The following is a 26,657-nucleotide window of genomic DNA, read 5'->3' on the forward strand; positions in this document are numbered from 1 at the left end:
GTTCCGCTGTATAATTTGATCAGTGTTTGTTCATTTTATGGGATGCAGTATATTTCACATTGGTTTGATATATTGTTTCAGAGTAAAATTCAATTTAACACGTTTTCTTGTTAAGTAAATTGTAAATGAATTATGTTAACAACTCCCCTGTGTAAAGGCCTAGACAAAATGCATATGGTCAATAACCGTTTTGTGTGAAATAATCGTATAAAAAAGCATACTTTAGTGGGCTACTCTAGACTTGCATATTTCTTCATAAATCAACTTTATGAAAGGGACAGGAACTGAACAGAAATGTACTTGAAGTATTTCAGCTTTAATGGCCTTGTAAATTATGTTCACTTCACCCACTGTATTAACCTCGTTTAGTTTCTACAGAAAAAAATGTCAAATTCAATTTGGAGTGTATTATTATTCTTCTTTTAAAATTACAATTCTTAATCATATATTTATACTTTTGAATGTTACAAATATTTTTAAGGGACCCCCTCAAGAAGTAAAATTTAAGGTATACGTTACGTTTGACTTGTCAAGTGTTGAATCTAATTCTTTCATTTAAAATATGGTAATATATGCTAATTGTTTTAATAGGTATCTAAAATAAATCTGATTCAGATTTGTATTACTAGTTTAAAAAAATTTTGACATAATTTATATACGTGAGTGATGAGAATCATAAAAACCATATTCTCTCTTTGCCTATTCAACCTGTTTGGAGACATTGAATTTAGGACTCAGTGAAGTAGTTTGTAGAAAGGCACAGAAAAAAATCCATACAAGGGCTAGCTATGCAAATAGAAGGACTTTCCCACATAGATGAAATTGTTGATTTAGAGGCGGGCTAGGAAACAAATAACAGAAAAAGAGAATGCAAGCAATTCGCATTATGTGACAGAAGAGCCAAGAGCTGGGTGTCTGCCTGTGACCATTGACACACTGTTTTTACAGGTAATTAATGAGTGAGAGTTGACTCAGGCTTGGTCCTGGACAAGGCAAATACATTGTATTCTACAAGTTCACATTGTTTTCCCTCCAACCTTAAAGAAAGAAGCTAGAAAAAGGAGTAATAATAAAGCAACTTGGTAGGCAAACACTGTTCTGTAAAGTTTGATTTCCTTCATAATATAGGTGTGATGACTATTGAGTTGCTTTTTCGGAAATAAAATGTCAGAATAATGGTAATGCCTTTACCTTTTTGCTTCAATACTTATAAATGATCATAGAAGACTATTTTCTTTTCTTTATATAATTTACAGCTCTTCAGTATTAAAATATTTAAATATATACAATTTAGAAAAACCTATACTGTATGGGCTCGCACATTAGAATTAATTCCTGTCATGAGCACTCTGAGCACTGCGAGGCAGGGGCCGTGTCTGTCTGGTGCGTATTCATCTTCAGCGCCCAGCGTTCAGTAGGTTCCAGTCCACTGTGGAGGAACTACCTTTCAGGAAAACATCAATTTGATAATCACAATGTAATTAAGACACTGTTTTCTTAAAATATCTTAAAAAGGATCTCAGGTCCTTTGTGTATATGCATGTATATGTATGTAAACGTGAGTTTCAAGGTAGTGTATGATCGAATCCACCTGGCTATAGGAGTTCAGGGTTGGAAGATGTCATTATGTACTGAGCTCTTGCGGTATTCATAGAAACAATGACACAGCAGCCTGAGCACTGAGGGACTGGTAACATTTATTCAGTTCAATAAATGAAAAGAAATAGGACCAGGGCACCCTGGCCGTGAGAATAGCTCAAATAAAAGCACAAATGTAAGTTCATGTGTAATATGCTCAAAGCATAATACGCATCTGTACAAAATCCAAAAGGTTAATTCTGTGCCCAAATAAAATTTTGTTTCCATTATTGTACTTTAATATTCGGAGGCAAATGCACATTACCATAATTAATGTAAACTTTGCAACACTTGGGTTTCTTTTTTCTTTTAATTCACTTAGTACAGAGACCTAGAATTATACAGTTGCTTGACTCTGATTTCTTGGCACTGTATATACTTTTTACTGAAAATTCAATCTACTTCATTCTTCACCACACAACACTCGCAGAGAGTAGCAACTTTATAATGAGAAATTGCAAAAGGATCTCCGACTTAGGGCTACTTTGCATTGGGTCCATAAAAACCTCTAAAAGCTGAGCGCTCTCAAGATTATCTGAATCTTTGCAGCATTTTTGATTTCAAGCTATTTTCCTTGCGCATACGTGCCCAATCTACTTTAATTTAATTATTTTTAATTCGTAGGCGTATGTGAATGCCAACAGAGATAATGAGTGTGGATATAATTTCAGAGCCATTGCCATGGTAATCATGACAGAGGAAGCCTGGGGATTCACCTTATTTCCTGCTATGTCCATTTATAGTTAGAGATTATAAATTAGCTTCCCTTCGACCTCCTCCAATTGACTACTTATGTAAGTAAATGAATCAAATTATTATTCTATCAAGGATATAGCCTCCTTCCCCATCTATAAAGACACATCAATTAAAGATTAATTTGGTTTAAATGAAACACTTTAAACATGGAAAGTTATTAACCATTTATACTTTAGTCTAAACTAGAATAAAAACATTTTTTACTAGAGAACTTCTGTGCTAAAAGTGAAATTTTAGCCGGATTTGCTATAAGTTTTCAAGAGAATTAAGGCAAAGCTTTTAAAGGATTGAAATTCAGAGCTTTCCCTTGATATGTTTATTGGAATAACATTAATAATGAAATTAAAAACAACGTGGGAAACAGTAAACAATAACATTTAATTTTTATTCTCCCTTTTCTTGTAGAAGATCAGGCAAACTAATCAATCCTCCCATTAAAAAAATAATATATCCAGTGGCATTTATGAACATTTCTTACCAAGTCCTGAGAAAAGTACTTACAAATACAGGAACAGTAGGAAACTTCCTTATCTTGACATGCTAGAAGAATTGGTAGTAAAATGATAAGCAATTCAGGGATACTCCTCATTGGTGTTATTGTTCAGTATTGTTCTGGAGAACCTAGAAAATACTATACGACAATATAAAACAAATAATGAGGTATATTTTTGGAAACAGTGGACTAAAGTATCATTTAAAGGAGTATGCTTTTCTCCTTATTTAAAAGCACATTAACAATTAGCAAATGTAAAGACATTAAAAAATCCTATTCAGAGTATGTTCACAGTTTGTAGATTTCTCAAGCAAATTACACAGGCAAGTGTAAGGATTGTTTGGAGAAAGTTTAAGTTTGAAGTATAAGGACATAAATAAAAACATGAGGGGAAAAAAGGACATATGAGGAAAATGCTCGTTTTCTCTAATTTGTACATTTAAAATAATTTAAATCAAGGTATAATTACACACTATTATGTATGCATATCTATCTATCTATCATCTATCTATCTATCATCTCTCTATCATTTTGGAAGGTATACCAGAATCCCGGCAGGAAATGGAATTCTCCTCAGAGAGTTGAAGAGGATTTTTTACAGAGGTATAATATATTAACAAAGAGGTGACAGTGAATCACCCAGAGAGGATCAACAGTTAGAAGCACTTACTATCTGTACAGCTTAAGGGGAAAGGGGACAAACAGAATGAATGGAGGTTAATGGAGTCCAGTGAGAGCCACAGCTCTGGAGGGAGAAGCACATATTGGGAACTGTAGTTGCTGGAAGGAACTAACTACTATAAGATGCAGCTCTGAAACAGGGAAATTGTGGAGGAAAATTTCCCCAGCCATCTCTTTCTCTAGCTTTGCATCTGCAGCTGGGCCTTTCCATTGGCATAATGCAGCTGGAATCCAGCCAGCAAATGGTCCTAGGAGATGCAGTGTGACAGGGACAGTCACCTGGTGTGCAGGTAGTGAAGGGCGGCGATGTGTGGGGTGAGCACGCTAAAAATAAGTCACATGAAAGGGAGGAGAATGTGATTGTCACCATAATTCCAAAATTACTATAAATGTCAGTGCATGATAATAGTCAAGGCGTTATTTTTAAATGGTGACCTGCTTTAGAAATTATAACATACTGACGCAGCATGTGTCACTGCTAATAAGGAATGAAATGCAAAGTACCATATCCCGTGATGATGAGGGTTCATGGAAAGAGGCCTGTATTTCCCTTGGTGGAAGGAGACCTTGGAAAATATGAAAGAGCAAAATTTGAGCTATCTTTTAAAACATGAAATTGTACATATCTTTCACCCTGAGGCTTCACATTTAGGAAATAGAGCTACAGGACTACTCGTAAACACCTAAGACAAATATATAGGGATGCTCATTGCAGCATTGTTTGCAGTAGTTCCAGTGTTATTCCATACTCTACAATGCTAGGCAGGTATATCTCTACCATTGGACTATAGGCCCCACATAATCAGACTCCAGATTTGCTTGTGTTTGTTTTAACTTTTGCTCACCGTTACAACAGTAGTGCCTAGCATAATCCTTGATTAACGGTAGCTGCACGGTAAACAGCTGCAGAGTAAATAAATCCATGAAGGACTGCGTACATTATTAAAATTAATTTTTAAAGTCCAAAATGTATGTACCTATGTACATATACATTTTTAGCTGAATTTTGCTAAAAACCTACTTTCTGATAGGCATTTTCCTAAGTACCTACATTTATCGTAGTTCTTTCAAAAGCCTTAGCCCCATTTTATAGATGAAGATGTGAAGAAATGAAGTTTCTTATTCAAAATTATAGAGAGCCAGTGAGTTCTAGAACTTTGAATCTATACTACCTGGGCATAGCCCATGAAGATATGTAGGAATGTGGATATCTAGGTATTGTGTATGCAGTTTGATCTCATTATATAGACAGGCCGATGCACAGATAAATGGATGGCTAGATCAATGGATGGATGGACGGATGGATGGATGGATATAGACAGACAGCATAGCTTTTTCTAAGAAGTATGATCTCTAGATAATAGGACCGGGGTGTCGTAGAGATGTCGGGTATTTTCATTATTCAGTTTATATACTTTGTACTATTTTAATTTTCCACTACAATAAGTATGTATTTCTTTGGTAATAAAAAATGTTTAAAAGTGAAGGACTAAATCCAAACTAACAGAAGAAAAAAATCAGGGAGAACTAAAAGATTAATTCTTGGAGCCAAGAATGTTGATCTGACCCATTCATGAACTCTGAGGGCAAGGTATCTTCTCAAGGAACAGGCTCCCCGTCATGTTTAAGGGTTTGAAATGGGGCCCATTTGGTCAGTCTAAGGCCAGAGCCTGAGTAGGGTCTAAAGTTGTGGGTAATGAGGCAGGCTTTGCCCAATAGGTTGATGGAGCTAGCTGTACCCAGCCCTGGGGCTTAAAGTCATTAGGAGAGCCAGGCCCTTGTTAGCAGCATTCAAGCTGAAGGAAAGATATTTGAGAAAAGCTGAAATTTCAGAATCAAGAAGAACCAGAAGTTGTGTCAAGAAACTTAGCAATTATAATCTTTAGCACATTATTTTTAACCATTGCCTAGCCATTGGGAAAGAGAGAGAAGGAGTTTTAAAATTATAAATGGGATTGCTTTCCAAATAAACCCAGACACCCAAAGTAGTTATGTAAGCGACCATACTAATTGTTTATAAATGTGTTTGTCATGCCTAATTTTTCTCTCTTAATTGAATCCCTGTCTCACTTTCATATCTCATTTTAAAGAATTGTTCTTGGAATCGTGAGTATGCAGGAGGTTCCTGAAACCACTAGCCATAGCTTTAGTGAGATGGTGAGGCTTCCACTTGCGTGAATCTTCCAGCCCACCGTGTCTTCAGACACTTAGTACAAAATTTCCGAGAAGTCGGCTTCATCCAAGCTTTAAGGAATTTCAGAGAGGACTTGAACAAATTTTTCTGTCGATATCAGTCAATAATTTTTGAACGTCTATTCTATGAAGAGCACTGTGCTGTTTTGTAGAGTCTATGCCAAATCTCAGTAACAATGAATAAAACATTAGTTTTCCCGTGCCTTGAGTATGAGCTTGCATATTTTCAGTCTGAATTAAAAATGTACTAACTCTGTCATCATTGCTCATAGGCTTCTTGATAAACCTGGTAATGGTCTCTCTGATTTAGATACGAAAGCTTCTTTTCCTACTATTTAAACAACCTGATCATTTCCTAAAGCCAGAGTGGTTATACAAATCAAGTCTTGTTTTTGAGAATGTAATCAATAACTTAAGGAAAACTTTGCAATACAATAGGAAGCCGGGCTCGGTCTGTTTGAACTTGTTCAGTACCATGAAAGGAGAGAACCGGGATACGAACTCAGGAATCTTTTTTTTCTCTTTTAATCTGACTATCATTTACTAGTTATTTGACCTTGGGCAATATTCTTAACTCATAAGAGAGTGTTGAAGGGTAAATGAGAAAACGTAACAGAATTCCTTGTACATAATTGATGCTCGATGAAAAGTAATGAAATATCAAATGGAATCTCTTTAACATAATTTCGAAGGGAGGTAAAGTCTGCCTGCTTTTTGTTAGAGTGCCTTCTTCCCCTCAGTCAGTTCTCAGTTTTCAACAGGAGTCTTATTCTGCATTCACTTCACTAAAGTGAAACTTTATTCCCTGCAGACATAATTATCTGTCCATTCATTTATTTACTAATTTAACAAAGATTAAACACCTACTGTTTGTGCCAGTAAGTAGCAAAACAATTTCGTGAAAGTTCCTGCCCTTTGTAGTCCTTATATTATTGCAGAGGGACAGGTAATAGGAAAGGGATGAACAAATAAGCATAGTAATTACAGTTTATAATATATGATGTAAAGGACATAAGTCAGTGTGAAATAATGGGAAAGGGAGTTGGCTTTTTAAAATAGGTTTTTCAAGAAATGCATCTCTGAAGAGATGCCGTATGAGCTAAAACCTAACGGATGGGCTTGAATCAAAAGTGCAAAATGATGGGGGAAATGTTATAGGTAAAGAGACTAGCAAGTGAAAGAACCAAGAGGTATAAAGGGACCTGTGTTATTTCAGATAAGAAAACCAGGCCAATATATCTGAGAGGTCATGGGCGAGAAAGAGACAGGCTATTACGTGGCCATTAGCTAAGTGCGCAGGATTGGGTCATGTAGTACTTTGTAGGGCATGGAAATAGTTTAGACTTATTCTGAAGAAATGAGAAGCTTCTGAAAGGTTTTAAGTATGAGGGTGTTGCAATTTAATTTGTGTGAAAAAGATAATTCTAGCTGTTGCACACAGAACGGACGGAAAGGCATGAGAACAGCTAGGGTGTGAATGGCACGGTCCCAGAAGACAAGGATCACGGTTTGGGTGCAATAGTAACAGTGAACCTGAAGATAAGTGGATGCATGTATTTCTTTTAGAGGCAGAAAAGACAAGGCTTATTAATGGATCAAATGAGGCAATACAGAAAGAAGGAAAATCAAGGCCAGTTCCTAAGTTTACTGCCTGACACAATGCAAGAATGTTGTTGCCACATTTAGAGGTGCTAGTGATTAATCGGGAGACTAATGGTTTTTGAAGGGAACTGAAAGCCTCATTTTGTATAGAACAAATCTGAGATATCCTCTGAGGGGAAGAGGTCTCAGCTGGAGATAGGTGTTTGGGGATCATTAGAACATAGGCAGTATTTAAGAGACAGAGGGAGCGAGCGAGGGAGGGAAAATAGGATGACATCCCCCTAGGGAAGAGTAAGGGTAGCTAGAGAAGACCCAGATGTAACTTTTAAGTTTTTCCAAAATTTCATATCATTTAAATAAGCAGGGTCAGAAAGAGAACCTGAGCAAGTGTGGCTAGATAGGTATAAAACCTGGAAACTATAGTGATAAAGAATCCAAGAAAAATCAAGCAGTTTAAGAATGAAAGAGCGTTACTGGGAGCTACAGAGTAAGATGGAGATAGAAAAGCATTCATTAGACTTGACAATATTATAGCTATTGATGGAGAGGCAGAAGCCAGTTCTCTGGTCCAGTATTCTGAGAAGCCTTCCGAGCTCGTCCTCTTTAAAATATTGGCTCCACCCCTTCCCTACTCATTTTGTTATTCTCTATAGCACATAAAGTCTGAAAGCCTGAGGATTTGTTTTTGTTTAGTGTCTATGTTTCTACCACAATCCAAGCTCCGTGAAGGCAGGGGCATTGCTTTGTTCACTGCTTGATTCCCAGCATCTGGAACAGTAACTAACACATACTGACACTGAGTAAATTAGTTGAATGAAAGCGGGGAGGGTAGGAAAGTAGGTACAAAGAGCAGAGCTGAAACGTTTGAAATGTTTTGTTGTGAAAGGAACAGAGAAATGGAAGAATATGGAAAAACAAGCCCCCTCTTAACAGGTACTGTGGTGTAGGGGAGCGAGATCATACAGGCTCATGAGAGCAGATTGTTAAATATTCAAGAGTTATGCCAGCATGTTAAACTATTGATAAACTTGAAATCATCCATGGTGGGAGGATTTACACCATGGAAATTGGCAACCACTACCCATCAGGGATTTTGTTGTGGTTGTTCTGCTTGTGTCTTTGTTTCTGTTTTTCTTTTGGAGAACCAGGTTAGCACTGTACTGTAAGGGAGGACCCTGTACCATCAAGGTTCTTTGGGCTGGTCTAATGCTCAGATAGACATGAGATGGAGTAAGAGAAAAGGACCAGATTTAATTACATACATATGCATGGGAACCCCACGTACATGTGAGAGTAAGAGACAGAAAGGGAACATGAGGCCTATATGCCATTCTGAGCTAAAGATGAGGTAACACCCCTTGGGGCTTCAGAGGGGAGGAAGGTTGTTAAGGGGAGCAGGGCAATAAGAAGAGCAGACGTTCAATGATTAAAAGTGTGCTTTGCCCCATAGACAGGTCAGAAAAGGCTACATCTTGTAACCTCTTATTCTGGGCAAGGCCCCTAATTCAAATTCTTCTGGGTAGTTAAGGGGGTGCAGGAGTTTCTCTTGAGCCTGCAGGATCTTGGTTGCCTTTAACTCAAAACAATCTGCATATCACAGAAACACATTTTGGGGTGCCTTTCTGAACCCCTACACTACTAGTGGATTTTTTTTTATTTGCCTTGTCTTTCAAGTGGGAGTTAAGAAAACACGTTTGTAGGCTGAGGAAAGATTGATGATTCAGTAGAGAATAAGTGAAACGTGCAAGTTGAGAGATTTTCCTTAATTGGAATGGGAGCATTTTAATTGTAAGAGGAGGGAAGAACGTGTGGATGAGTATAGGTGTCAATATATGTGCTTTGTGGTGAGAAGATGGAGTCTTTTTCTGGTAGTTAAGATCCAAACACTGTACATGGGATCATAGAAAAATGACCTGGTTCTCTCATGAGTTACCATGTTCTTTTCTTTTTTAATTGTTCAATTACAGTTTACAGTCAGGATTATTCTATATTCGTTTCAGATGAGCAGCAGAGTGGTTCGAAAATCCTGTACGTCACAGAGTAGTCCTCCTGATATTTCTGTTTACCTGCCTGGCCCCATTCCTGGTTGCCGCAGCACTATCGACTCTTATGTTCTATGCTGTAGTCTACGTCCCTGTGACTGTCCTATACCTACCAATGTGCACTTCATTCCTTCACCTTTTCCACCCAGGCCCTCAAGCGCCCTCCCCTCTGTCAGCCCTCAGTCTGTTCCCTGTGACTATGAGTCTGTTTTTATTTTGTTGTGTTTATTTTTGTTCTGTAGATTCCACGTGTAAGTCTGGCTTAACTGTGTTCTCTCTTCCGCCGTACACTTCCATTTATACAGTATTTGTCAACACACACAAACACATCAAATTCCGTTCAACATAATAGTCTCTATTCTTACTGAGCATATGTAGAATTTCTGTGAAAATTAACCACTCGAGCTATGTTCTGTGCCTTTTTAACACCATCAATGATATTTTCTTGTATAAAAAGTTACTCTTACCCTTCTTTTAGTACTTGCTTATTACATGATATTTTGCTGCTGCTTCTATTTTTCACTTGTACCTTTCTCCATCATTGTTTCACATTGATTACGTTCACTTTTGTGAGGTTCTAACTTACACTTTTCATAGTAAAAGCTATTTATCATTAATTTGTTTGTATAATTAAATCGGAAACCCCCCAATTACATCAGTGGACCATTCCCCTGAATGAGTTGAGAATGAGTTCGAAACCCCAAACTCATTCTCAAATGAAGGTTTAATAGTACTGTCAAAAGCAGAATGCGTGTATGTAATTTGAAAAATGTATTCAAGTTTGCCATTTTTTGTGTGTGCTCTGTCATCCTGCCTCTCCTAGTGCTTAGAAACAAACAGCATGCTGTTTGGCCACTGTGTCCAGTTTTCACTTAGAATATTACAAAACTGGGGATTACTTCATGAAGACCTCTTTTGCCATCAGTTTTCTTGCATTTAGTTTGGGAGGTTTGTTTGTAATGGTGTCCTGGTGAACACTACACCCTCCTTCTGATGTTGCATATGATGCGGATGCTGCCATGATACCACCCATCATATCTGACGATGCTGGCATTGCTTTTCCATAATAAATGTTTTATTTATGAATATTTATTTACAAATGTCTGAGAGGCTCCCATCTGGGTCATTAGCCTCCACGATTGCCCCGTAGTCCACCAGTCTCTACCCTAAGCGTTAGGAGATGGAGCCATTCTAATTACAAAAATGATTCTTTCTCTAGTGAATTGATGTCATCTCTCTTACATGTTAGGCACCCCACAGATATTTGATGAATGTATAAATGTAGGCAAACTCACAAACTGTAATCATATGCCAATTGGCAACAATCATGACAAATAACAGATAATGTATATTGAGCGTTTAGTCTGTGTCTTCATTTTCTCTCCCAAGCACCATCACTAGCTATTTGTGTGATAATAAAATGACTCACTTTACAGATAAAAACTGGGACATAGGGACATTCATTTTACCACCATCTCTTACCCATAAAAGGGGCAGAACCATGATTTGCTGAAGTTATGCTTGATTCAACAGGTTAAGCTCTTTTATATGGAATACATTTTGATAATACTTGTTATAAAAATGATTGCTCTTATATACAATTTCTGCCTTAAGCTTGTGTTGTTGAGAGATTTGCCTTGGAACAGCCATTTCACCATCAGGAATATTTTCAAATCACAAAACATACCAGAAAGCACCATAATCAAGGAATGAAATTTGTGTCAAATGAAATGAGCGTCTCCATTCTGACTTCACTGTTTATTAACAATCATTTCTAACTCTGTAGAGAACGAAGGGGTAGAAATAGAATATTTTGTATTAGTAAAGTAGATACTGTGCAGGGTTACTTAGAAAACATACCACACTTTTTCTAGCAGTAGAATGAAAAAGAAGTCAATTTGGTTAGATCAAAAGTGAAGCACAAAAACAGCAGGTGACAATTAGAGAAGCAGAGTTAAATGTCACTAAAGCCAAAATACTTCCCCCTCAAATGGCAACTCCAGTAGTTCTCCCCACAATAAGCACTGAGAGAGAATTGTAAGAAAGTACAAATGTTTTTCTATCAAAAGTCTCTCAGCCTGACTAACTTCTTGTTAGGTCAAGCTCGCTTCTGTTCTCCTAGCTGTAGAGGACATGCATTGACAAGTTGTTCGGAGGTTTTAAAACGACCATGGATATTTTTGAAAAATAAATATATTTTAATGGGCTATCAATGCAATGAGGAGCTGGAAAAGAGAATTTTGGAAAGTGGTTCCATTTTGGAATTGGGAATTTAAACACAGAGCACTTCACTTGGGTTAGCTGCACATAGAAGACATTTGCTATTTGGTTTAAAAAATCTTTCAATGTATTTGAAACTTGAGAAGTCAGAATTGGTTGCAAATTTGCATTTAATTGACTTTTACCCACAGGCTTCTGTGCATTTGTTCTCAGATACTATGAGAGTTTGTTATTAACACTACAGAGCTCTGCTCCTATTTAATTCCTCTCCTTCCCCCCCCAAAAAAAACCCCAGCAGAGATAGTGCATTTATGAAAGACAGTTTTTTATACAGTGAAGCAAAAAGAACTAGACGATTGGGATAATTTGGCAAGTGGTGAATTGAGGGTTTCGAAATTATTTATTTGTAATTTTGTTTCCCTATTAATATCAAAGTTAATGAGAACAGCCCTCTGGGCTCATTTATTCGCCACAGTATCCTCACAGGCTGGAGCGTAGCCCGGCACGAGTAGTAACTCGATAAATGTTTGTGAACTATATTTTCAGTACCTCATATTGTCCATCTGGTACTTTCCGGAATCTATAACATTACCTGTATTTGTGTATTGGATTGAATGAGTGGTATTTATTTGCGTACATACATTTAACATAGTTTGGTTAATGGCCAGAGAGTTGAAGTAGCTGTTAGCATGTCTAAAGTCTCCTGTAAGCACCTGCTTTGTTTTTGGGTTTTTTTTTCCCCTGTTAAGCCCTAGGTAAACATTTTTAGCACTGTTTTCTACTTGCATCACGATGACAGTTATAGTTTTCTGCTATCTACACCATAGGCATATTGACTGGGATAATTGGATGTTTAAAAGAAAATTGTTTAGTGTTTCTCATGGATAAATAAAAGCCATTGTTTTATAATTAATTTTGCAATGAAACTGAATCATCTTTCTAATATAAATTATTTTTGTTACTATATTTTATAGTCCTTTAATGAGAAGCATTGTTATTAGATGATAAAAGCAAGTTGGATCTCTGAATGAAATGCAAAAATTATGGAATGGCTTAATTAAGAAATACTTAAATTAGTGTAGGCGGAACATGTCTTGGAGGATATTACAGAATTTAACTTGAGGGGACCCATGCAAGTTATTTTTTACTAGAATGCTCTATATCTAATGTGTAACTTGTAAATGGAAAATGCGTCTGTGTAGAATGTGGTGCTGGATGAATAATATCAAAATTGAAAACAACAATCTAATGCTTTAATGAATTAGTCCATCACTGTGATACCACCTACAATGTACAAACTCTGTTGTACATTGTACAAACAATGTACAAACAATGTACAATGTAGTGCTCAGAGAGCCGATAACATTATAACATAATTTCTTCCTTTGTAAACCTCAAATGATAATCTCCTTTGCTTTCAGCAGTAAGTTCTTTAGAATTTCACATCTGTATTTGTTTTAGGAAAAACGGTTCTTTTTATGTCTATACATATGTGCTCACATTTTCATATTCAGAGCTATTCAATCCCATCTAGTTAGTGAACATAGGTCTCTCCCTCCCAGCTCACCCAGTCCCCTTCTCTTACAAACAGTGAATTTAGTTATCTTTATTGTCTTGTTCCAAATACACATTCTGTGGGAAATGATCCAGGTCTCTTCTGATCTTGGTTTCTAAAGGACATTCTTTTTCATTTTTAAAATAAAACTCTTAAAAGGCCAACTGAACTTTCTCGGTGCACAGGGATACACTGGTTATCTTTCAAATCCAGCTCCTTTCTCATCACACATGGTATGCACTGTAATCCAGTATTTCAATTCCTGCTTTTCTCCTGGCAAAAAACTGACCTGAGGTTTAGACAGTGGAGCCTCTTGTTTAGATTTCCCAGAGGTGTTTCAAGGCTGAGCGAGGCAGCTGGCTAATCAGACTTTCTGGAGGTTGATTGCCCGAGATAAGAATGGTTTTGTTGAAGGTTCCAGCTTCCTAACAGACTCATTTGCATTGATTTTTTGGGGGGGGCAGGGTGGGGGCATACTGAAAGAAAACTTTGTGTAACTTTACTTTTATTGCTTCTTTTTTACCTGTATAGATATTTTTACTATAACATAGACTCTATAATTTGATTAGAAAATGAGTGAGTGCTGAATAGAGAATGCAGGAAATATAGATAGGACAAAAAAAAGCAAGGAAATTATTTTTAATCTTACCAGCATACCCATTTCACTAATCTCTCAAAGTATGTTTTCGTAGTGTTTTCCATAAAATTATTATATTCTATAGAAATCACGCCGTCCTGCTCTTTCGATGTTACATTATAAAGAATTTATTGTCAGATATTTTCAAGTATTCAAAATCAACATTTTGAATGGCTTTGTAATATTCATACACAATTGTGTACCTCTATTCCATCATTTCTATTCTCTAAATATTAAGCCATTTGGAATGTCTTCCTTCCTTCCTTCCTTCCTTCCTTCCTTCCTTCCTTCCTTCCTTCCTTCCTTCCTTCCTTCCTTCCTTCCTTCCTTTCTTTCTTGTATGATGAATACCTTCTTTGGTATTGCAAGTAGTGCTTAAGTTTCACATTAAAATTACACACATCTTTATTTAAATTCCTGATTATTTCCTTGTGGTGGCTTTCTAGAAGCAAAATTCCTGGGTCATTGAATATACCATGTTTAAGGCTTTAGTAGACACTGCCAAAATAGTGTCCATAAATTTGGAACTAACTGATAGCTCTTCCAGCAACTCAGGAGTTTGGCCAAATCATCGAAGCCTCTGCAACATTGATTGTTATCCTTTTGTCCTTCTTTGATAATGCACTGGGCAAAGGAATGTAGTTAAAAACCCATGTCTTTATTCAGTTCGCATTTCCTTGATTACTACCGAAATTGCATTTTGACGTGTACTTACTCTTGTTTTACCTCACTTTTTAGTTATAGAAGTCTCTGCTACAACGCAGAATATAGATAATGGTTGGTAATGGAGCCACCTGGATTCACGGGGTCATTATTTAGATAATGACTTTGAGAGTCTCGGTTTTCAAATGCACTAAGGTGCCTTCTCTGAAAGAAGGAAGGTAAGGTGCTGAGAAGTAGGATGCACTTGACCAGGGTCCAATTCCGATTCTGGCTAGCTTTGGAAATGGCCATCAAACCACTGTGAGCTTCAGTCTCCTCATTGGAAAGACAATGCAATTTCACTAGATGATTTTTTTCATTAGAGCCCTTACTATCAAAATTCTGACTGGTGTAGAAACACTCATCTGAATCAGTGTTATTGTTCATAAAATAACATATTCTAGCAGTATTATGAGTTGTCAACATTTTCATTTTGAGATGGCTTTAAAGATTAGATTAGAAATTATTAATTTAAACTTTTGTGGCAATACACCTATTATATATTAGAGTGTCAGTGCAAAGATTACTTTCATATAATTGTAAGTTCTTATTTTGGGGATATAGCATCTTCTTTCACTTCATACATTGTAATGTCTTATGATAAAAAATGTAAATCATACCCCATCATTCTTACCTTCCTCAGATGCTGTACTACTCATTGTCTATTCAGTATTTTTTTAGTCAGTTGCTGTTTTACGCAATTCTCATCAATTTCTATGACCTCATTTACTCCCTTTATTCAGTTTCTTAACAAATATTTAGGCTCTCGGAGTCCTAGTCTTTGGCCTTGGTGCACTTACCATAAGTGAGAGGTACCCCCAAGTCATGAAATTTCTTTTGATTTCTAGTATAATGTACAATTCATCATTATTTGTTGTATGGCTCTCCCACTGAATACTCATAATATAACATAGGCTAAGCATATTCTATGACAAGTAAGATTGTTTCTACAAATATGTAATAAATGATGGATGGCCTTTCATTCCAACCAGTTTCTTCTAACTTCCTGTTAATAGTACTTACAACTAGGTCTATATTTTTTATTAATAACAAAAAGAACAAAACTTGCAAGATAGAAACAATATCAAGGTTTAATAAAACTTACAGTCTTTTCTAAACATTAGTATTGCATTTGACCTTCACAACATCGTGGTGTGATTGGGACTAAGATTTTTATTCACTGGTGAGGAAAGAGAAGTAAATGGTGTTAATGATATTTCTTTACGGATATAAATATTTATGTACACATTTCTAAAAACCCAGATTTTTTAAGTTGAGGATTGCAAATTCTTTCACTGCATCCTACTCTCCTCTAATAAATTCCCATTAATACGTTTAAATTTACAAGTGAATTTCATCACTTGAATGTTATCAAATGATGGAACTATTACTCAACATCTGAAATGAAAACACAAAGCTGAGTTTATTGCTTACTTAAATAAAAGGAAACTATGCTGGTCAACCACAGCCTCTTAAAATAGAGTGTCTTAGGTTTGGGAGGAAACCCAGAGGTTAAGAGATGTGTGAATATTCAGAGTTGTAGATTGAGGTCACTTTTAGTAGCGCGGTTGGTCGCTCAGGTGAGGCTGCTGTTAACCAGGTTGTCGTAGGCAGACAGACATGAGCAGGGTAGGAACCAAGGCCAAGTATGGAACGTCACCAGGGCAGAAAGCCCCAGGTGCCAGGCAGTTCACCCCCAGGGTGAACTTTCCTACTCTAGCCTATTGCTGGTCATGTGACTGATTTTTCCTGAATTTTCATATCGCTGGTTATAAGGTTTGGACCCTACTCTGACCTTTCTTCCCCTAGTACATCACTAGTCACGTGGTAGACACCCTGAGCGGAGGAACGAGGGGGCCGGAGAATAATAGCGTCATATGTCTCCCATACAAGCCATTGCACGGCCAGCCCCTTAAGCATGAAGACATCAGAACAATGAGGTTCTGATCAGTATGAAGTCATCTGAAGAGCAAAGCCTTGGGTCTGCTGACCACAGAGTCAGAGTTGGGCTCAAACTAGAGGTACCATCCAGGCCTCCGTTGTGTTTCAGCTCCAGGCCCCAAAAAGCAGCAGGGCCAGGCTGTGATGACTAATGACCCGCTGCCCTGGCACCAACCAATCAGTAGAGACCATGGCCCTGAACAGACAAAGCTGGAAAGCTGATAAATATTCCATTGAGATCCTCACTGGGACCTCCCCTAAGACCCGTGCCTTTAGAGAGGGGACACAAGCTCTCAGTTCAGAGGGCCCAGCGTGTGCTCCTCTCTCTGGATCACGCCTGCGCCTTTCCCCCTTTCCTTTCCCCAGGCACGTTCTCTCTGCCTTTCTTTTTCCTGAGCTCCAAAGGCCCTCCTTGTCCCTCTGTAACTTGTTTCCTGAGCCCACACAGCCCAGCTGGCTTACTTCTTGCACAGCTCACCCCTTCGACCTCTGTGACTCTTGCCCGTTTTTGAGTCTTGGCTCTGAACTCTTTCTAGCCAGAACTCAAGTACAGAGGTCGCTGAACCGAGGTCTAACTCCGCCGGTAACACCTGGTGCTGTTTTGCCGCTAGCAGGTTGGCATTCACAATTTTGCTCATTGCAGTGAATTCCCTCTTGAGTGACAGACTTTCAGAAGGGAGGGGTTGCCACCTGGGGAGGCATGATCAAGACCATGTAGGCAGGTAATTGTTAATTGACTGAATGAGCTTGAAAATCATGTTGGTGGCTATTCTGTTCATTCCCATGGCTACAGAACGAGCAGCTGTTTTTTTTTTTTTTTGAGGTTTTTTTTTTCTGCTCTGTCTTCCTCTTCCATTTTATCCCCAGTTTATTAATCTTTGTGCCCTCAGGCCTTAGGACAAAATGTTGTATATAGGCATTTCCAAAGATTTTGAAGCCATTTGAAAATGAAATGAGGTCAGTTTGAACCTATCGTAGCATTTCTATCATGCGCACCCCCCGCCTTATTTTCATTACACAGTGTGTTTTAGGTGTTTTAGTTCTGACACTTCCTGTCTAGACTGGATCCTAGGCTGCTACTTTCCTCCAGTGTTGTTTTTTCTTTTTTCCTCCATGAATCCATTCTGTGCGTAACAGTTTTATTTTACATAAAATTTAATGGGGTCACACTCGTGCTCAAAAGTAGTTACTCACTCTCCAACCTTTTGAACTAAGGCCAAAGTATTTAGTTTGCTGCCGATGATCTCTCAATGCTCCAACCATGATCTACCTCTGATATCTTATTATTGACTGTCTTCCTTTTTGTGGCTAAGACATCCAAAGGGCCAGCTCTAATCTGTCTGTATCTCTGCTCTTTGGCTCATGTTTTTCCACTGCCTGGAAAACCTTTTCTATCTCTCTCTTTTTTTTATTTCCAACGAATGAAATCCTATACTTACTGATTTTGGTTTACTATTCATAAAGAAGTTTCTGGTACCCCAATAATATATAATTTCTTCCTTTTTCTGAACATGTTAAAGCGCTAATTGTGTCAGTTGATGAGACACATTTTACACTGTGTTCAGCAATGTGATTATTTTGCACTTTTCTTCTTCATTATTTATTTTATTAGTCCAGATTGTGAGCAGAACCCATGAGTTCTCTGTTTTGTTAATCTCCTGGATAATCTATCAGAATATCTTAAGTCTTTAGTAAATATATGTTCAAGAACTTTAACATGTTTTAGAATATCTAAATTCCTTTAAAAAAAACAAAACAAAACATTGGATTCTACCTATTGGTACAGCTGAATCCCACACAACCTCAGAGGTAGGATGGTAATAAACTGGGACAAAAATGTCAGTAGTTTGGTCAACTAGTGCATATGTATTATAATGATTGATATTTATGACTATTTGCTTTCATGCACAAGGTGTTTTATGTAGTTAAAATGTATTATAATTTTAGACATTTGCTTGGGGCAATGCAAATAATGCTTGACCTATTTTTACCTTTTTTTTTTAGTTATGGTATATATTTGAAGCCAAACATATGCTCATGCCTGTGTATAATGTAGCAGTAAATAGTCTCGGATCAACCTTCTTTAATTCAGTGCCTTTCTCCCAGCATGGTTTTATTTAATACACAGAAAAACAGAATTCTAAATTATGTTTATCACCAATAAAACTGACTAGTTACTAGTGACAAGGCAGAAAACATTCCACAGTTTCAAAATAGGGAGAAGTTCAGTATCCACCATACAATGGGCACTTGAAAAACAATTATCAAATGAAAGGGAGATTTTGGGCTTCAGAATTGCAAAGCAGAGTTAGTGAGATGTTTTTAGAACTGCAACTCTCATGCCCAAAGTAGTTTTCAGGTCTTCCATGAAAAAGACTTGCAAAAAGTTACCTTCGCCATCTGTTGGTTAATAATTGAAGTATAACAAGGAGCAGAGAACAAGTATAACTCTGTGCTTCTCAGCCTTGTGCATTTCAGTGTCCAATAAGTGTCTTTTGAAAAACAATGAGTGAAATAATGAAACAGGAGATGGTGTTACAGTTGGCTTCCCTGCATTGTTTTTTGACCCTGTGACTCAGAGTGTGGTCTTCAAGGCAGCAGCTTCAGCCTCACTAGGGGCCTGTTGGAAATGTAGAGCCTCAGGCTCCACCCCTGAACTCCTGAGTCAGACTCGGATTTTTAAAAAGTCCCCAGGTGATTCATGCGCACATTAAAAATTGAGAAGTACTGTATTATACTATGGATAGAAGCAGACCAAGGAACATTAGTTAACTTTTTCCTCCTCTATACCTCTTTAAAAAATACTTTAAAAATAGTTGTTCTGATTGATCACGTTCCTGCTACTTGTGAAGGGATGGACTAAGCGACCTGTTCCACCTCCTTTAATGCCAGTGAACTTGAGACTTTTTACTCAAAATCAGAACACCGGTCCAGAATATACATATTTAATTTAAAACAGATTTTTTTTTAATGCTAGCTAAGCTAAATTTATAGCAAGAAAAATTCCTGGCATATTGCCCTTGACTTGTCTAGGCCTCCTGTTAAGATTTATGCTTTAACACTTCCGGGATTAATGATACACTTCACATAAAGGATTATTTTTACATCTTGGTTCCCTGGAATGAGTTCAGTGGATAAATGGTAATGCCAAGTAGCAAAAAGACCGATTGAAGGAGTCTCCACTTACTGTGTGTGTTATTACAAATTATCATTGACTTTAAATGCTAGGTTTCTTTCATTCCCTGGATGTGGCAAAGGACATAATGTCAGATCAACTTTCTATGAAGAACTTTTAAATTTATACCTATAGTCTGCATAGGAAAGCAGCATCCGGCCTAAACAGATGCACCATAATGTAAACAAATATTTTTAATATACTTAAGGAATATTACAAGTCATTGTACATATGGTATATAGTTGTTTTATTTTATTTCTATTGGGAAAGTGCATGCTTCATTTCAATACTGAGCCATATTTTGCCCTTTATATACTTAACCAGTTCGAATTTGATGGGGAAGTGTAAGCTTTCTTTACTGGAAGCTGAAGCATGAAGCTCTTTTGTGTAATTGTTTAATTACCAATGCACCATTTTAGCTGACATGCTAATATAACTTTGCATGGAAGGGAAAATGTAGCCTTTTATTTTTGTTTCTTATCTAATGGGAACCGCTCCTTTGATGGGCTAGTTTGGCAATTCGACTTAGGAAAAAGTATTACGGAATGAAGTTTTTATGTGAACAAGGAAAAGAAACGAACTTCAGCGCTCATCTCATTGGTCTGCCAAATTGGAAGGACATTTTGGGCCTGATTATCATGCATGTTCTAATTAGTCTCGGGAGGATATTCCTGGACGATTGAGTGCTCATTAATCTGTCCTCTTCCTGTACCATTGATTTGTTCATTCCTCTTTTAGAGATGCAAATATAGAAACCAAAATTTTGATGTGTGGTGTTAATGTGCTTACAGATGTTGCCACTACTTATCCAGATAAGAAGTCCATCTTAATGTACATCACATCCCTCTTTCAAGTTTTGCCTCAGCAAGTGAGCATCGAAGCCATCCAGGAAGTGGAAATGTTGCCAAGGCCATCCAAAGTTACCAGAGAAGAACATTTTCAGTTACATCATCAAATGCACTATTCTCAACAGGTAAAGTGTCGAAAGGACAACTAATGTCAAGGATGTTTTCTCTTTCGTGTGCATTTTTAGGCATCATACACCTGCACATACCGGTATATAAATCTATTATATTTATGGATATATACACACATACGTGTACATGGTATTGTGTGTATGTTTTGTCCGCGTACATAGCATAATGTATGTGTGTATATATACACTGTGCTCTGTGTGTGTGTATGGTGGGGAGGAGGAGTAAGAGCGGGAGAGACTGACTGTAAACCTTGAAAATTTTATCTGATGTCAGGGACTCTAGTATTTTCAAAGAACATTGTTAAAACACTCTGCTATTGATAGGCACGGTACTATAGGAATATGGAACACAGCATATATTTTATTTTCACTGTGTAAAATGAAATAAAAGATAGGTTCATATGCACATTAAGGTTTTCCCCAACTAGAGCGGAGAGCAAAGAATCAGAGCAAGAACAAAGGCAAATACTCTATTAAATAATATTTTATTTTTAGTGGCGACCTCCTGATGTATTAACAAATTTTGATTGTTCTAGGTAACATTTTTGCTCGGATACATTAGTTTAACTATTCTAAGTAAAAATTAAATGGAGACTACCTATGAGAAGGATTTCTCTTGTATTACTGTACAGAGTCTTGCGGGATTCTCCCAGTGCATGGCTTGCCCTGGCTCCCAGCAGTGGATATCTGGGGTGTTTTCTTGTAGTTTTCTGACACAAACAGTGATGAAAAAGCTGTTCGCTAAATGTCTGCTGAAGGTGTGGAAAGCGCTTAGGCCTCCTTTTCTCACCCTGCTGAGCTAATTCTGCCTTTAGTGGTAGGAACGCCTCAGCCCTTTCCAGGGTATTGTCCTGATGAATCCTGGTGGTGTTTGCTTGGATGCCTGTTTCTGCCAGGTTGAAGAGCGCCATCCCCTATTTGTGCCTGAGTTGTGTCAGCCTGGAAGCCTTATCGTTAAATCCCACCCTCCTATCTTCCCTCATTACCCGCCCTCCCACATGGCACTGAGCACCATGATATTGGGAGTTCCTAGGAGCGCTTTGTACATGTTTACCATTAAATTTCTCGTGTCACGCTTTCTGTTTAATGTTGGTTTTTCTAGTGCCTTGGAAAGCAGTCTCTTCCGGGTTACTGATGATGTCTCCTCCTCCTCCTCTCTGTCTCCCACCCCCAATCCCTTTCTGCAGATCACGGTCAGTCTAGCACAGGGCTACGAACGAACCCCTGCGTCTCCTAAGCCACGGTTCAAGAGCTATGCCTACACACAGGCTGCGTACGTTGCCACCTCTGACCCCTCACGGAGCCCAGTTCCTTCACAGGTCTGTCACCATTTACTCTCTGTTCTACCAACCACAGAATTGCTGAATCGAAGAAAACCTAACGGGGCTTTTGTTTGGTTGAATGTGGCCAGGCTGTTTTCTTCCTCCATGAAGGGCTGTTTCATTGTTCTCATTTCCAGTAGGATGCTGTTTTGTTATTGCCACTTCTCTGGGTTGTTTTTTTTATTTTTTACTTTATTATTTTTTAAAATTTTCAGTTACACTTGACATACAATATTATATTAGTTTCAGGTGTACAACATAATGATTAGACATAACCTTAGGAAGTGCTCTAGGTTTAACGTATGTTGATTCTTCATGAATGTGGAGACTCATAGTAGTGATTTGTACTTTCTAATGAAAATTGCTTGTTAAAGTTCTCTTTCACAAAGGCTTCCAATGGTTATAAACAATCATTAAGCTCATTAAAGGTTTATACATGTAACTTATGAAGGGATTCGGAAAATGGATTAAATTTACTACACTATTTGGGGAGATTTTCTAGATATGCGATATGTTAAGGAAACATATACTCTATATAGATGCCTTTATTATATTTTCATTCTATAAAATTACACATTCATATTATATTTAAAAAACATAACTGCCACCTTCTTCACATGACCCCTTAAGTTGGCTAATTTAAACTTGTATAATGAGCTCGGTAGTATTTATACAAAGAAAAATCACGCTGCAATCGGGTCCTAGTCTATGTACTTTTTAATACTTTCTGCACAAGGAATTTAATACTTCCACCTTTGCAATAATGTACGAAACCGACAAATACAAGAAATTATAGCCTTTTGTATGTTAGAGGATGAAAATGAAATGCGCTGGAATTGCTAGATTTGCTAGAATTTCTTTTTAAAAGAAAACTTTATTTATTTTGCTGAGTAAAGCAGTTTGAAAACTTCTTAAGGAAGTGACTGTTATCAAAACTATTCTACGATTGGGAATTTAGAAGTTATAGACCTGTTCCTTTTGGCGAAAAAGTATACATTTTTAGAGACTCACTGTTTTTTTTTTGTTTGTTTGTTTTTGTTTTTTTGGTTTTTTTGAAGATAGTGGTTGAATTTAATCAGTGATTTATTTGGCACAGTTAATTGATGCATGAGGCTGAAAATTCTTACCACTGAAAGATTCCCCCAGGGAAACATTTGAAGTCTTAGTTATGCCCTCTATCCTTGGCTACTTTTCTTGCGGAGCTGAACCAAGGAGACTAGGTGAGAAAATTCGTGTGACTCAACCCTGTCTTCTACTGAATTCCCACCCACATTTTCCCAAAGCTAATTTTATACAGTTGAACAAGAAACTTAGTATGCTTTCTCATTAGCAGTAAATAAATATAATTCTGCCACACATTACAGTTTACTATATGCGATGTGTCCACATCATATGAACTACTCAAATGCTTATCATCCTTGTAGAGGTGGGAGGTGCTATTTTATACCCATTTTAAGGTCGTACCTATCCTCCCTTTTTTCCTTTTCTTTCCCTCTCCTCCTACCCGCCTTACTCTTCCTGGCTCCCTAGACTATCCTAGCACCATCTTCCCACTGAAACCTCCAAGACTTAAAGAATACTTGTGCACATCCTAAAATAAGGTACCATAAAGCCAAGACAAAGAAATAAGTTTTCCGCCCTCATTATCACTTTATTGAGCTGTCTTTTCCAGAAGGTTTTCTCCCGTGCCTATTCCGGCAGCACATTTTTACCTCATTACCACCTCATTAAGGCATTGCTCAGGTATGACTCCTTAATGAAGTAATTATAAATGAACTTAATTTTGCTCGACTCGATTTTTTCACTGCGCCTTTATCTAAACACTACAAAATACATAAGATAGCATAAAATATTCAACGAAGTCACTTATCTGTCTTATTTAACATAAGCTATGGAAATGAACCTAATGTTATGTTTTTATAAAAGAAAAGCCATGATTCCAATGAATGTGGAATGATAGTTTCTGTCCGGTTGTAAAGGTAGTATGTCAGAAGATAATGCAACACATAGTTAGGTTTGATTAAGTTTACGTCTTCGTTATTTACTAAGTAAAAAGATTTTAAAGAAATTTCTCAGGGAGACTGAGCCTATACACCTCCCTGCAGGTTGTATCTGATCCACTTCAAAAGAACTTCAGACAGATCGAACTGGATTCCTTTAGCAGGGGTGTCTGACCTTTTGGAGCCTCTGGGCCATACTGGGAGAACAGTTGTCTTGGGCCACACATTAAATACACAAGCACTAATGAAAACAAACAAACAAACAAAAAGTCTCGTCATGTTTTAAGTACATTTACGATTTTGTGTTGGGCCTCATTCATAGCTATTCTGGGCTGCGTGTGGCCCATGGGCCGCGGGTTGGACACCCGTGCGTTTAGAGGGTTCCATTCACGTATTTATTTGGTGGTTTACAAGGAAGGGTGAAGTCTTCATAAAAAGGAAGCTAGCCATGCAGGTGACTGTCTCCTATGGAAAACATAAAACTCATTAATTATCTTAAAAATTCTCAATATCTTAGAAAAATCAATTTATTCCCATTTGACCCAAACTTGGAAAATCTGATTTATATTCACTGAAGTTTGTGTGAACCTGTTGAGGCGAAACGGCCTGACCTGCCTTGGGATCCCTGCTGATACATGAGGTTTTCTAATAATTTACTGAGAAGAGATACCATGTGTGAACCCCTACTTTTCCCTCATTGTATCACTTAACTGCCATCCATTCTTGCACAGAGTATATCCTTTTGATAATTATACTCAATTTGTATTTTTCTGGTTTTGATCATGCATCTCATTCTACTCCTACGTTTACATCAAAAATCCCCAATAGCTTTTTCACCTTCAATTTCTCCGGCTTTCCTGGAGCCTCAGCCCATCCAGATCCGCTGCAGGCGCTCACAGCTGTGCGCGTGCGCTCTCTCTCCAAGCACACCACTCCGTTTTATCCCGTTAATGTACTGTTCTGTGACTCTCTCTTTCACTTACCGTCTTCTTTAGCCCATGCTTTACTCACTCATTCATTTATTCAACAAATAATGATATTTAGTCACTAAATCAAATGCCGCCTTCTCAGCTGTCAGGCTTTCTACCATAACTGACACTCTGTTCTCAAAGCCTCTAGACCCAGTAGGTTCTTCTTCATCCCTGACTGTTGTGTATCTCTTTCAATATCCAGTCCTTTCTCCTCTTCCAACTCCCTTAGCGCTGGAGTCTCACGGAGGAACTGTTGATCTTCTTATTTATATGCACTGTCTCTTATCAATAGGATTCAATCTCCTGGCTTCAAGATATGTGTGGATGACTGTTTATATCTGTTTTTTCCACTTCCGATAGCTCCTGAGTTACAGCTACATTTCCAACTCATTTTCAACTCTTTGATAGGTACCTAGACCTCGATGCGCGCTGATTTCCAAACCTAGGATGTCAGAAAGTGAGTTTTCTTTCATTGCTCACAAACCTGTTTCTTTTCCTTTTTGTTATGTGAATCAGAGTACCACTCAGCAGTCATTGAGACTTAAATGTGTGGCATGCTCTTTTGTCTCTATATTGATCTGATATTCAATAATGGGACATGTAAAGTCAATTCTTTCTTCACAACATTTCTCTGTTAAGTTATGTCTCCTCAGTATTCATACATGCCCTCTGATTCCGGCCTTCAGTGCAGGTCTTCTGGGTTACAGAAATAGCTTTGCAATTGATATCACTGTCTCTAGCTTGGCCTCCTGTGGATCAGATTAAATTTTATTGTTAATAGCTTTAATAATATCATTCTGAGAACGTCCTTCGCTTCCATTTGCCTTCGTAACAAGTCTATTCTCCTTGATTTCATTAGGAAGCTCCACGATCTATTTACAATTTATACTTTCACGGGTATTTCAAACTAGCCTATCTCATGCTTTCTTTACTCCACCCAAATTAAGTCACTTGTTCTCCTCCATAAGGGGCAAGCGGTTTCCTGTCATAGCGTTTATTGTTCTCTCAGCCTAGAGTGACTTCTGTCTCCTTTTCAAATTGGCCACTTGATTCCAAATTTCAAGGGCTAACCCGGAAGTGGCAGAGCTTGGATTCAAGTTCAGATTTATCTAATTCCAAACTCCTGTTCCTTACACTAACATTGAATTTTCTCAACTCTAATTCCTACATATAGGATTACTCATACATGGGGTCAGGTCCATTGATGTAATCATTTAACACTTCATCTACCATGTGCCAGGCATTATTATAGGACCAAGTGATATATCAATAAACAAACAAAATAATCCTTGCCCTAGTGGAGGGTATATGCTCATGAGAGAGTCACAATATGAATAAGGTAAACAATGTAGATAAGTAAAGTAACATTTCAGTTAATATGTCAGTTAATATTCAGTAACATGCATCAAGTAAAGTAAAATTTAGTATTGAGCACGAAAAAGAAAAAAAATAAAAGATGAAAATGGAGTATGCAGAGAGAAGTTAAAATTTCAGTTTGAGCTGTCAGAGAAGGACTCACTAAAAAGGTAAATTTTGGGTAAAAAATGGAAATAGGTGTGGGTAACTAGGGGAACACAGATGCATGAGGAAGAACGCAGATAGTGCAAAAGCCCTGAGTTGTTGGGCTACCTGGACTATTCAAGGCAAGTTATGGATGGAGGGGCCCAGTGCTAGGAGTCAGTGTCTCATCTATAATAATGGACCAGATGACATCGAGTCTTGAAAGGAACGGCAATGACTTAGGTTTTCATTA

The 26,657-nt window shown here is 37.6% G+C and overlaps 1 protein-coding gene across 2 annotated transcripts in view; it reads left to right on the forward strand.

Annotated features, from left to right (window-relative positions):
- The window catches only part of DMD (dystrophin), a 1,878,371-nt gene that overhangs the window by 437,689 nt on the left and 1,414,025 nt on the right, over positions 1-26,657 (forward strand). For both annotated transcript variants that reach the window (XM_054566574.1, XM_054566573.1), the window contains exons 8-9: positions 20,427-20,608; positions 21,799-21,930. In XM_054566574.1, coding sequence (XP_054422549.1) covers positions 20,427-20,608; positions 21,799-21,930 — 314 coding nt within the window. The remainder of the gene's footprint in view (positions 1-20,426; positions 20,609-21,798; positions 21,931-26,657) is intronic.

The sequence above is a fragment of the Pteronotus mesoamericanus genome, unplaced genomic scaffold, assembly GCF_021234165.1.
Source record: "Pteronotus mesoamericanus isolate MK-2021 breed Mesoamerican mustached bat unplaced genomic scaffold, CSHL_Meso_final contig_173, whole genome shotgun sequence".
Taxonomy (NCBI): Eukaryota; Metazoa; Chordata; class Mammalia; order Chiroptera; family Mormoopidae; genus Pteronotus; species Pteronotus mesoamericanus.